Below are 16680 nucleotides of genomic sequence, written 5' to 3'. Positions count from 1 at the left end.
ACTTCCACCTTCAGTCACTCATTTTATGGTATGTATTTACCGAGCTTTAGGTTTTAAATATTTTATGAGGGGTTGCATTAATACATATATGAATGTTTTGGCATTTTATAAAAACAAGCAAAATCACAGCAAGAAAAAACTCCTCTGACACTTGTTTATTTACTCAGTTTTATATAAAAAAAAAATGAAAGCTGAATTTACAATTATTTTTTTATAATCACATTTGCTTAAGACTTGTCCCACCAATCCCAAAATGTATGCAAAAACAGTTAGCCATACAATCTAAATATCAAAATTAAAACATGTCTTAAAATATTCATATATATATTTATATTAAAACTTAAATGCACTGCTAATTCAGAGAATGTCATTAACTAAACAATTATATTTTCTGGAAACAAATTAAAATTCACAGTAAAAAAAATGATTTCACATTTAAGCAAAGCAAACCCAATGTCTTCAGTAGCTTTTTGCATGCAGAACTTCAGCTTTTACAAGGGTGGTATCTTGTAGCACCCCAAGAAAATGAGATTGTTTACTCAAAGTTGATTTGCATATTTTTGTTCATTATAAATTGTCAGTTCACAGCAAAAAGACCTCTCATTTCAGAAATCAAAAGAAGACACAATAGCTTTCATGTCAGCGAAAATAACAATGGTCATTTTCTTTTGACTTCACTGTTCACCATTCACTATTTCTTGTCACACAGCTGAAAACTTTTTTGTCAACCTTCACAGCAACTAAGTTTAATATTGCTTACAAGTGCATGGTGTTCAAGCATGAACCAGTGTCCATAAATTCAAAGACTGAAAATGGATTGGCAAACATTTGTGCACAAACAGAGGCAAAGTAAAATAAATGTGAGATGCACAAAGAATATTGAGGTTTGCTCCATCAGCAATTGTAGAAAAGTTTTAGAATGACATTTTGTCTAACAAAGTGTCGTCAGCTACTACAAACATTTTGTTAATACTGTCCAACAAATCTGGAATTTATGCCTCTGGATACATTTTTGGAAGAAACTGAAGCAACAAAATACAATGTCAACAAGTGTTGTTAAAATGTCCAACTTGAATGATTTTAATATATCACAGTGATTTTTTGTAATTCTTTGCAAATAATAAAAAAAGTCCTTAATCTAGGATAAATATGGAAATACCAGTATTTTGCTGACATCATGATCCAAAACAAAGATTTCACAGAGGACTAAAATCACAGAGTAAGACATTTCTTCCATAAAGACGATCAAACACAACAAAGTAAACTTTTTTTCTTCCCACATACAAATACATTTGAACACTGTTCATAACAATGAGAAAACTGGCCACACACATTGCTAGCAAACTAATATCTGAAGTGCAATGGAGACGTTTTGAACATTTCATTCATGACTTTCATGATGAAATGTTGATAACGTGGCTAAACTGAAAGCATTTAGATCTTCATTTTAGCCTTTACAAAGAAGAAACACTTTACACTGGTTTATATTTACAAATTATTTTTTTCTTTCTTACAAAAGTGTTCCAAGTGAGATATGTATCTGCCATACAAATGTTGTATAAATGTTCCTTATAGAGAATTCCTTTTGTTTTGAATTTTCCCAGTTTGAAACAGGAACTTGTAAGCTTAAATTAAGTTTGATTTGATAACTTAAGTCGATCTCAGTCTCTTCTTGCATCGGCTGGTGCTCAGGTAAGACGTGAAAACCGACAGGAAAATGTGTCCAAATTGTTCAGCGGTTTGTGACAAGTTTGCTGGATGAACACATGTTGGCACACTTTGTTCTTTATAAGCGTCACAATGGCGATGGTGTCCAGCCCACTTCGTCTCGATCATGCCCTGCGTGAATCTTCTGCTGCACAGCTTGGTTGCTGGTCTGAGGGTGTTGTTTTTTTCACACCCAGCACACATGCCCACTGCGGGATTCTCCTTGCCTCAGTACCTGTTTTGATGCTCGTAGTGCCACCGGTTGAAATCGATGTTAAAAGCAACGATACTGCCAGACACCATGCCTGTGATTAAAGTCCTGGGGAGCAACAAAATGCCATTTAACAGATCAGAAAAATTAGGTACAATATTGACTTTTTAAAAAAACTAAAATTACACATTTAATATCAATCTACTGGTCTTAATGATTTATTGTATTCATATTTAAAGGTGTGTTTTCATGAGCATGCAACTAACGTATTTTCAAATGTGTTCATTGTTTGGTATCAGGCATGAACATGAGCAGTTAGTTAAAATGTCTATGCAGTGAAAGAGGGGTCATCAGGGGCTCTAACAGTAAATTACTGGGTCCCTGTGACAAAAGAAGTGGAGCACTGAGCCCCAGTGTCTTTTGCAAGCCCTTTGCTCTTGTGTCCACAGCCGGCTGGTATGTAGGAAAAGCAGCTGATTTCACAGGGTCGTCTTGTACTGCTACACCCAAAGGGCTTAAATACTGAAGCACAATGAACAGAGCGTTAGCAGAATGCCCCTCTGTAAATGAAGCTGCTGTGCAGGGTTCACTTGTGTTACCTAATGTCAACTTACTAAGGAAGATCGTAACTGAATCACGGGGCTCTCAAAATATTTAATTGAGTTGATTTGTTAAGTGGTGATGACATTTTTTTTAAAAAACAGCATGGAGTACTTGCACTCTATAGTTTTGCTGATGTGATGAGTATTTTGAAATTAACTTAATATTTAATCTAATTGCACAATTGTTGACAAATTTGATTCCCTATCTGACCATCGTGTGCTCATTTTAACAGATCGTAGGTTGAGTCATAATGGTACAGAGTAATACAATGTTTTTAATCAGGTCTCTGTTTTCATCTGGACTGTAAGTACTGGGGGGATTTGGTCTGTGGCTATGAAGTGTAGCCTGAAAGATCAGACTCCCTAACCTCTCCTGACTGCCAGGGTCACATGATGACGTCAAGCATATCGCCCCAGAGCGAATAATGTCGCCTCTGCGCCGCTGGTCAGACACAAATTATGACTCCTGACGAATCATGCAGAATATTAACTTCAAAAAAACTAACATGCTGCTGACCTGCAAATTGATGTTTGCAGCATGCATGTATGTATGTATGTATGTATGCACACTGTTGTCTATTTATCCCCCTCTCAAAACAAAAAGGAAAAAAATCTCTATAGCAACTGTAGAATCTATTTAAAGAAAAAGGATGGTGGATGATCCATTTGCTAAAATGCACTGTGACAACCTTGAAACACAGGCAACACGAGGCTTTTTACCACAGCCTAAATACACAGGGCAGTACTAAGGATGCAAACATGTACTACTGCATCCAACACATACAGTGACTCAATGTGCAAGCCCACGCACGCACGCACGCAGACAATATAATCACACAAACGCACAGTAATTTTAAAAAGCCAAGCAAAGCCGAACTAACATTGTGGACTGTCTCGGTCTTGGCAAATACTAAACTGTACAAACCATCTAGATATGACTAAGTCCCCTTTTCTCTGGGGTCTTTTCTTTTTCTTTAAATATAGTTAATATATCTGTATATGACGAGTGTGAGACACTTTACTATGATGGCTTATTATGTAAATCACTCCTCTCTGCGGCTTCAATATTGCTAAAAAACAACAACTACATGTTCTGACCTTTGATCATGTGATAGGTCCATGGCTCTGACTCCAGCATCACAACCCGGGTAGATGTAGAGTTGCTTGAAGTCACAGGCCTGCCACACCTCGACCACACCGTTATCCCCACCTGTGACTAGGTTGTGGCCATCGCTGCTCAGGAGAATGGCCTTCAGTGGGAAAAGAAAGCGGTTCAATATATCACTTGTAAAATATTCCATGAGTACAAGATGCCTTTGTACAAATAAAAACATTACCAACATGTGTGGTTGAGGAGTTACAGTATGGGAATGACATGCACAAGCAAAGCACTCTTAGATTTTATTCTCTTGATATTAACACAATCTCATACTATTGTTTCATACATCAAAAGGCAACTCAGTTCTCCCACAAAGGACATTTTGGACTGTACCATAGAGTATCACAATAATCCAGGTCATGTAAAGTAATTTAAAAACACTCCAACAAACAGTGGATATTCAATGTAATTCATAATGATCCATATTTGACACAAAGCTTATGTACTTTTAAGGTGCCTCTTTTGTTAATCCTTTAAGTGTTTAAGATGAACAGATTCAGCAGCAATGCTCATACAGCAGGCTGGTGTCAAAAAGTCATCTTACCCTGGTGGAGTCATTGACCTCCATCTGTGCCAGCAGTTTTCCATTAATGCTGAAGTTGCAGAAGCGGCCTCTGTCGTAGTAGATGATGCAGTGGCCTTCGCTGGACACTGTTATGAGCCGTGGGCACTGAAAGTGGTCTGGTCCCTCTAGTGCGCGAAGCAGGTCCCCTGTGATGGTGTGGACAAGACATGGACCCTCTGCCAAAGAAAAAATAAATTAAAAAAGGACAAAACTTGTACAGTCACACACAGAAATATGAGCAAGATGTAAATAAATTAATGATAAACATCTATTATCCCCCTGAGGAAATCTGCCTGTGGCATTTGGAAATGACTACTTGGCATGCACTGAGATACATTACTAGTCCCATCATTGTCTGAGAGGCAAATTATTTGGATCTCCCACAGTTTGGAGTCTGTTCACATTGTTATGTTTCTGCTGAGATTGGTAATGGACCGATGACCATACAGTATGTGTGCAATATACCAGGCAAAGGCATTATGGGTCCAGACTTGGCATTCAAGGAAAAGAGAAGAGTTTACTGACCTTTGGCTCCACTGATAACCAGGCCCAGCTCTGCGCAGACTGCCACACACACAACTTCCTGGTCATGACCCGTCAGAACTGCCCTTGGTGCAGGGTAGTCACCTAATGAATGACAGAAACACAGTATCACAACACAAATCAAGTGATTTCTTCTTGTGTGACTCTGAAAAATAATAGCTAGCTGTACAGCATATAACCTAGCAATCTCATTTTACTAGTTAAATGGGACTTCTATGCAATAGTCTACACAGCCATCCAACCTTGATCGGGCAATAAAATCATACAATCACAAGCACAGTGAGCGTGACACACATCTGCTAGCAGGGAGGTCCCTTTGAATTGTCATGTAAATATAGGGATGCCCACTGATGGCAGCACAGCCACTTGATTTCATTCTGTCTGTCACATGATTGATGATGACCGGGGGAGAGGTTAGTGAGGGGAGTTTCGCAGCACCTGGAGCTGACCTCGAGTACTGCCAGAATGGTGTAGGCAGAGAAGTATGACAGCAGCACTCTTTCCAAAATGCACCAATAACAAATACTGAGCAAACCTGATGTCCCTTAAAAACTCTTATAGATACTGTAGTTTAACTGATTATTACCATATGACTTTTTATATTATTTAAATATAAGATTTTAACATTTCTTTTAATGATTGTACAGAGATATGATAATATAATTTGTATAATTTGTCCTCGGTATTCACAGCTTCTCTGCCCGCTTAAGATGGGAAACTCCTGTAGAACAACTGAATAATGCAGTACGTAGCTGTTAGGTGGCCACACATGGCTAAAAAGTTCAGCCAATTCAGTGAAAGTTTCTCAATACACCTAGATGACAGTTAAGCACTGATAGATGATGTGGACATGTGTCAGACCTCTCTCCTCCTCTCCCATCATCTCCTGTTCCAGCTCGGTATATCCCCTCTGCAGCTGGAGCAGTCCAGTCAGTGAGCTGGACTTTGATCAATGCGGCACAGTCCCTCAGAGACCAGGACCTGAGCAGCGCTGTCAGTCCCAGCACCCACTGCTGAGGGGGGCTGAATAGGACAAGTGTCAGAAAATCCTCCAGGGGAAAAAGGGGACCGTGTGCAGCTCACCTACCCTACAAAAGATTCAATCAGCTTGCACTGCACACCCCCTACTCCTCCCGGCCCTTGGGACGAGCTGAAGTCAGCCACTACAATTACCCGGTGCAAATATCCCCTTGCACCAGTGTGATGGGGCAGGTCTGAGTTGCAGGGCCATGATTGAGCTGGAAGTTATTTTAATTATTACACACTTAAGACACATGCAGCCTTTTAGGGTGCGGACGAAATCAATTTCTTCCGCATGCCACATATGTGTGATGAGGGAGAAGTGATGCAGCTGCGACATATTGACATCCCCTTTAACCTGCATCATAGTGAATATATAATAGTCATGATGACAGCACCTTTTAAAGAACTAATAAGAGATTTAAAGGATTTTCTTGTGTAAAGGGACTCTCCTTGCTATCTGTTTTTAAACATAGCTGATATAAGCTGGCTGTGGAGGTTTGTGTAGCCCTGTGTCATAAATAAAACATTTTTTTGTGAATACATTTTGCATCACTTTACAAAATAAAATCCAAGTTTTCACACCTCTAGTTGTCTGTATTTTTTTTTTTACAGAGCCAGATTCACATCTGCTTCCTCCACAGGGTTACAGACATCATGAGATATTGTTGAGATACTCATAAATTAATGGAAATGATTTGATTGAGTGAAAACACATCCTCCCTTTTGTTCCCTTCCCTTTTGTCCGTTGAAGATGCATTGTAAGCACTCGTGGTGTGAATATCAGGGGAATACTGTTTTCCTGCTGCAGTAACACAAGTGCTATTGCCCCTTGCTAATTGGAGGCAACCAAGCTGAAATTCTTAATTAACTGTCGGAGCCTCAGTGAAGTTAATTAGAGAACACTCGCAACTAATCCAGGCCTCCTAGAAATCTGTAACAATCGGTAACACAAGATCTTCTAACACCCACGAACACACACAGGGATGCATTTCACTAACATCCAGAAAATATAAAGAAAACTAAAACTACACTCTTCGTCTCATCTTCAGTTTCAAATCCACACCATATAAGGCACTCTTTGCTTTCACAGCACTGTAACATCTTCTCCCCTACACTGATGGATTGTTCCAACACAGACAATCAGTGAGAATGAGCAACTAAATGAACTGAGCAGAGGAAATCACACACTGGGGTCCCCCATTCTGAATGCCAAGACATCTGGAGTACTCCACTTGAAAGCAGCACTGCTCAATGCAATGAATCAAACTAATATATCACAGCAACAGTTCAGATAATTTATCCTTTCCCTGTCTCTGCACATTATTTGATTTCTTGGGCAGAGCGCCTTTTACCAGCGTTGATCAAAGATTCTTTCCTCCTATATAACTTATTAAAAATACTAATAGCTTGTGCATAATTTAACCAGGGAAACAGGTGGAACACACAACAGTGCAAAGAGATTACTGTTGCTTTGTGTAGATTGTGATGCGACTGTGTACTCTGTGTGCATGCTTACTATTATTTGGGTTGTCGCCGATAATATGGTGCCGTCCACTCCAATACCACAGCAGCAGTGTCGCATCTCTGGACCCTGAGACGATGTAGCAGTCTCCTCCAATGTAGGACTCTGATCTGGCCAGACATGTCACCACATCCCAGTGGCCAAAAACTATCTGGGTCAGCTTGCCTAAAGAAAGTATGTACAAAGATGTTTTTGGTGTTAACAAAAATTGCTTGTCAGAAGTTTCTGAAATGCAACATGGTAAAACTCCTGTTAGCATTGTTTGGTGAATGCGTTTTTGTTTTGTATAAAAACAAAGAGTAAAAATACTCTCTGACTTCAGTTAAAATAGGGGTTCCAAGTCTTTTTGGCTTGTAAAAGGTCTTTGTGATCACTCATCACTGATTATGGCCTTTGGTTGAGGTACCCAGTATCTCATACAAGAAAAAAAAAACCCTTAGTTTTTCCTTATTGTTTAACCCCTTAGTGAATCCCCTCTTAGATTTATCTCTCAACTCTTTGGAGCATTTAATGGTGCTACAAATTAAAAAGGGAATTTGCTGTCACTATAACCTTAGTGACTCTATCAGTGAATAGGAAATCAGCAAAAGAAACCTTTGTGTTTTTTTCCTCAGGGAGTTCCACTGTATTACAGTATTGTCATACGTTTTCTACAAGGCTTGTCAGGAGACAGCAACGACGATACTGTATTACACCCATCATAGCGTTCAGTCCTCCACACATCAGTGCACACCTCTATAGGAAATAGAGTTTACACTGCAACCTACCTGTCTCAGAGGAGTACACACGGAAGCTCTTGTCCCAGAAGCCACACACCAGTATGTAGCGGTTGTCAGCTGTCACCACGAAACAGTGTGAGGTGATTTGGATGCTCTGGTCCACTAGGTCTGTGATCTGACGCTTGTTGCTTCCAGTACTGTTGGCTGTGGGGGGAAAAAAGGAAAAACAGAACAGGTGTCGATATCAAACAAGTTATAAAGACTGTTACAGCTAAAACAGACAAAGTTTACAGTTTATTTACACACGTATTTTTTCTTAGACGCTGTATTGTTCAATCAAAACAAGGAAGTTTACTCACCAACCAGAGAATCCATCTCTATGGGGAGGTGATGGGCCTGCTCCAATGAATAGCCAGGTGCTCCTCTGAGACCTGGATTGAGGCAAGGATACACAAGGAAGTTAATCATGAGTGTATTTGTAATCTTTCACACACACACACACACACACACACACACACACACACACACACACACACACACACACACACACGCACACACACACACACACACACACACACGCACACACACACACACACACACAGACACACACACACACACACACAAACACATACACCTGTTCCCTTTTCAGAGGCAAAGTTAATTCATTGTCTCTTCCAGGAGATGGAAACATTGAATGTTCCTCCAAAAGATTTCCATCTGTCATACAGGTTTTTTCTTTTCAACTGAGTCAAACTGGATGAGACATTTTGTCTGTGCAATCTGTATCTGGATGTAGTTTTAAAACAGCAACATGCCTGAAAGTATAGAACCCTTATTATTATCATTATTCTGAAAAGCCAAACCACATTTCCCTCCTCTCCGACAGGATGGCAAGGGTGCTGCAGCTGTGTTCATTAGTGTGGAGGCAGCAAGAGCAGCCACACAGTGCGGACTCTTTGGTCCAGAGCTCGCTGTGTTTCGACGGTGACAGATGGGGACGTGTGAGGAGAATGTGGTGCAGTTGCAACCTAATTTCCTTGTAACCATTGCTTTGGCCCTCTGACCCTGAGGTGAGGCCGATTCTCAGGGAGGGGCTCTGTGGGTAATGTTGTTCACACATGTCTGAAAAGGAACATGTGGAAACACTCATGGCCAGCTTACCTAGGAGGTGCTAGCCTCTCACATAGCCAGCTGGCTGCAGCTCTATCATGAGCAGTGGGTAGGTTTGTATGTGATGGTGATGAAGTGATTTTACAGGGAAACTGCTGTGGTAGGTATCACATGTGGCGTGGCATTTTCTTTTTTATGAGGGCATACATGTGTGTTTGAACAAATCAACCGCCATGTGTGCTGGACTCCACTCACCAACAGTGTTGTGCCATCGGTTGACGGCGAACAAGCGGCTGCATGTGACAGTGACCACAGCAGGTATGGTGAGATGGGGCAGCGTGTTGGCAGCCACATGCGTTACTGGCGAATTGGACGGAAACTTCAACACCATAATGACATCTTGCTGCATCTGGTCCTTGAACATGAGAGGACTCTGTGGAAGGAAACACTATTGAGTAGAAGAGGGAACAGACAGAGTATGGGGTACGATGGAGGTTGTAATAGTGTAAGAGGAGGAGTACAAGGATTGAGGACCAGGAAGAGGAAGGAATAAAGTGGCAGGGGATGGAGAAGATGAAAGGAGGAGGTACGATGAGATGGGAAAAAAGAATGGAAAGAGGCAATTAGTGTGGAGGTTGGAGGAAAAAGTAGGTTCAGACACAGAGGAGTGCTTCATGCACTGCCCCTTCAGGACAGTGCAGTCAGACAAGGGAACAGTCAGACGAGGGTAAGACATGGAAAACAGGGATGAAGAAGGCTGTACACAAGATGGTGCAAACGAGATACATATGTTTCAGGGAGATTAAGGTCACTGCATAAAGAAGAAGCATTCAAAGAGAAGCAGTTGGTTCTTAAAGATGTGCTTATTTCTCTTGAACAAAACAGCTCAGTTTTTAAATCCTAGGTTAGACGACATGCTTGGAAGGGGTAACAGCAATGGTACTGTAAGGCAGTGATCCTGACAATATTCAGGGAGTTTTTAACTAGTTTCAGCGCTCCAACTTCAGAGGATTTTTGACACAGGAAGACAGAAGTGGATGAAAACATTCACATCTGTTATAGAAGTAGAAAATTGAACTAAAATATCTCAAAGGGATCTGCCTAACAAAGTTTTTTTGTAGGGAAACAGAAACAGAGAGAGCCATGTGGGGATAATGAGGGCTAGGCTGCCTATTACATGGATTAGACAGGGAAGAGCAGCTTACAGCAGAAAGAGGGGAGCTACTGGGCCAGTAGAGAGCACTCTTCCCTTTACACCACACTACTAGTATCAGATATAAAACAAAGTAGACAATTGCTACTGAAAATTTGTTTTTCATTACAAGTCTGTGACCTACATGAGGTCACACACTTATTTAAAACAATTTTAAATATTCATATTTTTTTGATGAAAGGGTGGTTTGAATAGAACATATCTTCATGAGAAATCAAGGACATCTATCTCAATCCTGGGCGTAGCTAGCGAAAGCACACAAACATCATCCAAGCTCACATAGGTCCACACGTCCTTTCTCACACACCAACACCACCAGAGGTGCAGAGCATTTTCCCAGCATGCTCGTTGCTCTCACCAGGTGCATGGCGGAGCTGCGTGGAGGATGTGGCTCAATAAGCAACTGAGATGGCGTCTGTCCAAAGCTCCGGATCTGTGCCTCTGTGGCCTGCGGGAGAGAGAGAGAGAGAGAGAGCAGAGAAGAGGAGAGAGAGAGCGGCTGTCACAATCAATACGCATCAAAGTGATGGGTCAATGCGTTACTTGACAATGCAAGCAAATCCTAACTCAGCCGTGCCTGTGAGGAAGGGGGGAGGTAAAGGGAAAGGGGAGCACTCCCAATCCGCCTGGTTGCGCCCCCTTCCCCCCTCAGCCTGCAGAGTCATCCAAGTGTTAGTATGGAAGAGACAAGCCTTTTCCTATTAACATGCTTCAGTTAACCATTCCCATTTCCAGGCGCAGGGGCCCCCACTGCATAAACGTTAACCTGGAGTGACACCCAGCTAGGACTGCAGCAGGCCGGCCTGCTCTAAGATGTTATTGTGCTTGAAACAAAGGGTAAAAGCATGTCCATGCACACACATTTGTAAGAAACAGAGGCACAAAATCCCACAAGCAGACCAGATTCATTTGGGCAGAGGGTACCTTGATGAGGGATGATTTATGGGGTTTAAACTGGGACTCTGTCTGCTTGGGACTGAGGGAAAAAAAGGACAGGTTGCAGCCTGAGTGGAAGCACAAAAACAACACAACAACAGACAACTATGTTACTATTATTAGAAAACAACTTGCATTTAAATAGGCAAAAGTAGCCTCTGCCTTCCAGTGAGTGAGGGAAAAAAAACAAGCAGTAAGAGCTGCTGAGCTTGACTGAAAGTGGGGCACTCCACGGTGCAAGTGATTGATGTGACTGGAGCCACTTCCACCATCAGAGGGGAGCTTGTAGACGTCCGTCAATGCCACAGTGCACAATGGAACATACATCGCTCAGCCTTTCGCCTGCCCTTCTGACTGCCTGGGTGACTAGCCCTCATTTTCCTCCGCCTGTACACACCACTCACTATCAAAAGGACCTATTGGGTAGCACATGCCACAGAGGGAGATGTGGCGCGGGACATTTGGAGGTGATACTGAATTAGGACAGGCCACCTGCAAGCCAAACAGTCGCCCCAAACGCCCCCTGGTCACTTCCGATCTTCCCCAGCACCAAAAAAGGTGCTGTCCACACGGCTGAGCGCTGTCACACAGCAGTGAAAGTTGCATGTGAGTTGGTGAGCACATTTGGCAACCATTAAGTGTTAGTGAGTGTTTCTTTACAATGCAGTCCGTCAAGTAATAAGCAACTGACATTATGGCTATTTAAGGTTAGGTTTGGGGTGAGGGTCACAGTGTCTGTCAGAGTTAGGAAATTCGATACAAAGATCAGAAAGGCTGAGAGGGCCATGTGGAATACATCACCATATTTCTTGTGATGATTCTATTACCAGCGAAAGTGGGCTGCTGCATGTCCTGTTTTGGAAGTTTTAGACAACCCAGATGCCCTGCATTAATTAAAGAGTGCGAGGGGGAAGGATTGGTCTGTATGTGTGTGTATTTTTCTGTGTGTCGGGGGGAAGGGGGCTTGACTTGCTGAAGGTTAACTCAAGACTGTGTTCCTTCACTAGATGATCAAAACATGTCAATAACTCTCAGGTGCTTCAACACTAATCCTCTCTGAGGACTGTCAGAAACTTATCTCTATCTCAGTCTGAGATGGAGGGCACTTAACAGGCAGTTCATTAGTTTAAGTCACTTCAGGCTCTGCTTTTTGGCTGATAAGTGACACTTATTGCCAAAGCCATCTGGATGATCTCCCCTCCCAGCAACAACCGCCTTGCTTGGGTGAGCACCTAACATCCATCATAACACACGGTGTCTGCATGTCTGTCTGTCTATCTGTCTGACTTTGTATGCAGCTGAAATAGCTGCAGCTTTCTCTCTTTATCTGCTGGCTAGTCCTAAACTAGTGACTCTGATCCCCCAACAGCATCCTCCAGTGCACTCATGCAATGCAGCAACACAACAGCTCTGTCAGACAGAATGCAAACTCGGCCTTGCAGTGACCCGCTAAGCAGCGTGGGATCATGCTGAGTCACGACACCAGAGATCAGCCGTGGTGACTACAAATGTGACGCTGCCACACCTTTCACCTTTTGACAGATGTGGAAGATTACAGAAGCAAACGGCTTTCATTAAGAATTTCTAGATTTAAATGGCACAAACTGATTATGAAAATAAATCAGCACAAAAACTTTACAGGCATGTGCAAAGACATAAACAAAAGTGAAATGTAAATGTTGTGTAATTGCTTCATGACACTGCTGCACATTCTTTACATGCCATTGGAAAGTTGTTAAAGGCTAGCTTATTTTGACTAATTTTCCTCCTTAAGTACAAACCAAGAATTACCCTGAGGGTGTTCCTTGAGTGACAGCTTGGCACAGACATGCACTACTGTATGTGGGAGCAGAAATATTTCAAACAATGTGTCCACCAGTAGGTGATGTCTCCTACGCCTCTAATAATAATCATCATCAAAGACTGTGCACACTGAATCCTATACAATCGGTGATACATACGAAGGGAGTTTCTTATCATTAAGGTCAAGCATTTAAACGCTTGTGTGTCATTACAATGAAACTATCAAGGTGAAGTCAATTTGAAGTATGTCAGCTGCTTCAAAGCACTTCATTGGCCAGCCATAGCACACTTTGTTGTCTGTGTCAACTCGAAAGGGGTGGGAGGGGCTGTGGCAGCCGAGGAGGAATAGAGTCCCACTGATGAATAATTTGTCTGTTTACTTCTGAGTGACACTGCAGGGTCTGAATCAAGGGGTTGCTGTCATGTTTTTCCATAAGAGAAGGCTGTCAGGAGGAGTGTCGTGGGGAAAGGACTGCTGTTCCGGCAGTGTGCCCAGTAAAGCTGTCACCGTGCCCTCAAACATGAGGCCCAGCGGCATGTCAGAAGGTGTCATCATTTCAAACTGACACTCGGACGGAAATTATCTCTCATGACCTCTAATTTCTTGACATTTCAAATGCCTTAATTGTTGTGACTAATGCCAGATCTGCTGTTTCACCTGTCAGGCCCAAGATGAATCAATACCCTGGAGTCAATCGTCGAATATCAGCAGGTCTTGGCAAGACAGACATCGGGCACTTTTCCATGCTCCACCTCTCTGACTCAGGCAGGCAGCTCATAGACTGCTTGAGAGGGGCAGGTGGAGTAAATGTTAATGTGAATAATGGAAAGATAGATGAAGAAAATGACCTTCAAAATAATCACAGCATTACCACAAACTGTGTAGAAGTAGTTCAATTTGAATAACAGCACAGTAGAGACTCTTAGAATCATATCCACAAGGAGTAATTTTACTTTTGGACTGAAAGCATTCCATCTAGAAATAGCCATTTTATCTTCTTGGCTACTTGCAAGGAAAATCAATTAATTACATTTTATCTTTCCTATTCAAAAGACTTGTTTTCAGGAATGACTGAAGATATGAAAGCTTGTCTTAATTAGAGCACATCATATCAGCATAACTTCAGATGCAATTAGCTGAACCTACTTTCTCTCTGAAGCACAGATACATTCAAATGTCACAATAGCATCTACATCAAATGGGCACAATTAGGGACTCTGAGTTGCAGGCTTCCTAATCTGAAACTAACAAACCGTGCTGTCATCTCTCAGGGTAACAGTAGGCAGGGTGTAAAACTGATTAAAAACTCCTCAGTCTGATGAAAAAAAATCATCACCAAAACCTTTTCAAAATGATGAAACCAAACCTTTCACAATACGGTTTGGTAATTAGATCGGCCAAATCTTCTGCAGGTGATTTGCATAGTGGTCACTTGATAAATAAAGGCGCTCCTGGAAGTGACAGTATATAAATGACTTGTTTTGCAGACAGCAGATGGTGGATATCACAGGGAGAGACAAGCTCACACTGGAAAGCACCACAATGCATGCCAGCTGCTGCAGTCTCTGGTCCCCTTTCCCCTTCACGCAATTAAGCTATTCACGAGATGTACGTGCAAGCTAATAGATATTCAATTAGTTAGCTCAGAACAAGAGGATTCACTCCTTCATCTATCGACTGATTGACCTCTGTTGATTGATCAAAGAGTCCAGTCAGATTTATTGATCTGATTAAGGAACACACAGTATCTTCAACACAAAAGATACAACAGAACAGAAAAAGATTTTTGGTCGAATCTATGAATCAGGTCATCAAGAATCGACATCAATCAAAAAGCAAACTCAATGAGTCAGCAGCTCTGCGTGATTATTCCAGGGCTTATGAAACCATAATTGATTGACAGATGCCTGATATGAAAGCTCGCAACCACCAGAACATGCCAGGTTAAATAGAGACAGGAAGTTTTGCCTTTGGTGAATATGATTGCAAGGGGAGGGGCTTTTGTCTCTATGGAAATATGTGTGTGAGTCTTACCTCTCTGAGAGCAGGGTCAGTGATACTGTCCAGCTTGGCGGAGCCCTCGTAAGTCAGGTAGTGAAAGACGTTGAGGGCACGCACTGCCTCAGGGCCACGCTGCTTGTAGCCGAAAATAAGGTCAATCCACTGATGCAGCTGACATGACACAAACTCGCTTTCCAGGGCCTGTCAGAGGAGAACAGGGCAAGTAGAGGTGAGAGGCACACCAGCAGCACATGGGGTGAGAGACAGAACACAAATTGTATTTCCATACAACAAAACACAGCCTACACAGATGACCTACCAGGGTTTAACATCACATGAGATAAAAACTGGTATCCAGTTAAATAAAGATGAGTGTTCTACCTGTTTCCCTGCAGATAAAGATTACAGAAGAGAAGAGAAAAGAGAAGGAAGCTGTATCTCTTCCACTAAATCTAATCATCTTACTCCAGGAAAGCCACCAATATCACATTTCTCCGTCCACTTAAAACACAGACCCGACTACTTTTGCAAGGAGACAAAGAAACTGGTTCAATACTAACAGGGATCCAATTTACGGTAAGCCCATCTGCAGGAGCAGCATTGATAAATCACTTGTGAGCATGAAAAAGCAGACTTGATTTCTGCAGGGTGTAGTGGTTAGAGATATGGGATTAGATTTGGAGCTGATAATTATTATAAATATACCAATGGAATTCATGCTGTGAGAGTTTGATGTATTGTTCCACAATACAGTGCAGTATAATTCCCATGCATGCTGGTGTAAGGCTGTGCTAGAGGAATTTGCACTCCTCCCCTTGCATCAGGGATAACAGCCATTACCAACAAAGCCTGCTCGAGCACACAGAGGCAGAGTTTGCCACAGGGCATATCACTACAATTGAAAGTGGCACATGCAAAGATGGGAAGTGGGAGGAAGAGGGAGGAAGGGAGGGAGAATGAGAGAAGAAAAAAAGGAGGAAGAGAGAGACAGAGGGGGAGGCAGAAAGAGAGGTTCACTGACAGAAATGAAATAATAGAGGAAGCAAGAGTGTGGGCTAGCTCGGGAACAGAACAAAAGGAAGACAAAAAATGGAGGCAGAAGAACGCTATGATTTCTGGGCATGTGAATACACTGGTCTGTGAATGTAACAATGCAAGCTAACATCACACGTGTATCCTTCAGCAGTGAGAAAATATCCTCTATAATCCTTTTGTCATCCTCTCTCCTTGTTTTGGAGATGCAGACATGCCTGTAACAACTCCCAACCTCTCCCCTCTCCCTTCTCCCCTCCACCCTGTTCTGCCAGTACACAAGCCTGATAGAGCTCGACCGCATAGCGAAGGTAGAGCACTGGGAAAGGTCACCTCCATAAGACCAGTCCAGCTCTGTCACTCTGGCTGAAAAGGTCAAGTGTGTTCGCACAGCCTCTTTTTACCTCTGGTCCAAAAATATTGTGGCCCCTATAACCTTCAGAATACATAGCATACACGATGCTCTGTCTTTCTGGCAGTACTATTGAAAATCCTATGATTCCAAGTAAAGCAACTCATCAAGCCTACATTAG

The 16680-nt window shown here is 42.2% G+C and overlaps 1 protein-coding gene across 1 annotated transcript in view; it reads right to left on the bottom strand.

Annotated features, from left to right (window-relative positions):
• Positions 1-139: 139 nt before the first annotated feature.
• nbeab (neurobeachin b) overlaps positions 140-16680 on the bottom strand; it is a 203060-nt gene continuing 186519 nt past the window's right edge. Inside the window, exons 48-57 of the mRNA XM_034701544.1 lie at positions 15149-15316; positions 10733-10822; positions 9417-9594; positions 8411-8482; positions 8100-8255; positions 7327-7497; positions 4770-4871; positions 4224-4420; positions 3619-3770; positions 140-2026 (exon numbers count right to left, since the gene is read on the bottom strand). Coding sequence (XP_034557435.1) covers positions 1936-2026; positions 3619-3770; positions 4224-4420; positions 4770-4871; positions 7327-7497; positions 8100-8255; positions 8411-8482; positions 9417-9594; positions 10733-10822; positions 15149-15316 — 1377 coding nt within the window. The 3' untranslated portion in view covers positions 140-1935. The remainder of the gene's footprint in view (positions 2027-3618; positions 3771-4223; positions 4421-4769; positions 4872-7326; positions 7498-8099; positions 8256-8410; positions 8483-9416; positions 9595-10732; positions 10823-15148; positions 15317-16680) is intronic.

The sequence above is a fragment of the Notolabrus celidotus genome, chromosome 14 (assembly GCF_009762535.1).
Source record: "Notolabrus celidotus isolate fNotCel1 chromosome 14, fNotCel1.pri, whole genome shotgun sequence".
In the NCBI taxonomy this organism is placed as follows: Eukaryota; Metazoa; Chordata; class Actinopteri; order Labriformes; family Labridae; genus Notolabrus; species Notolabrus celidotus.
Note: the sequence above shows the minus strand (reverse complement) of the source record. Positions and strands in the feature narration are given on the sequence as shown.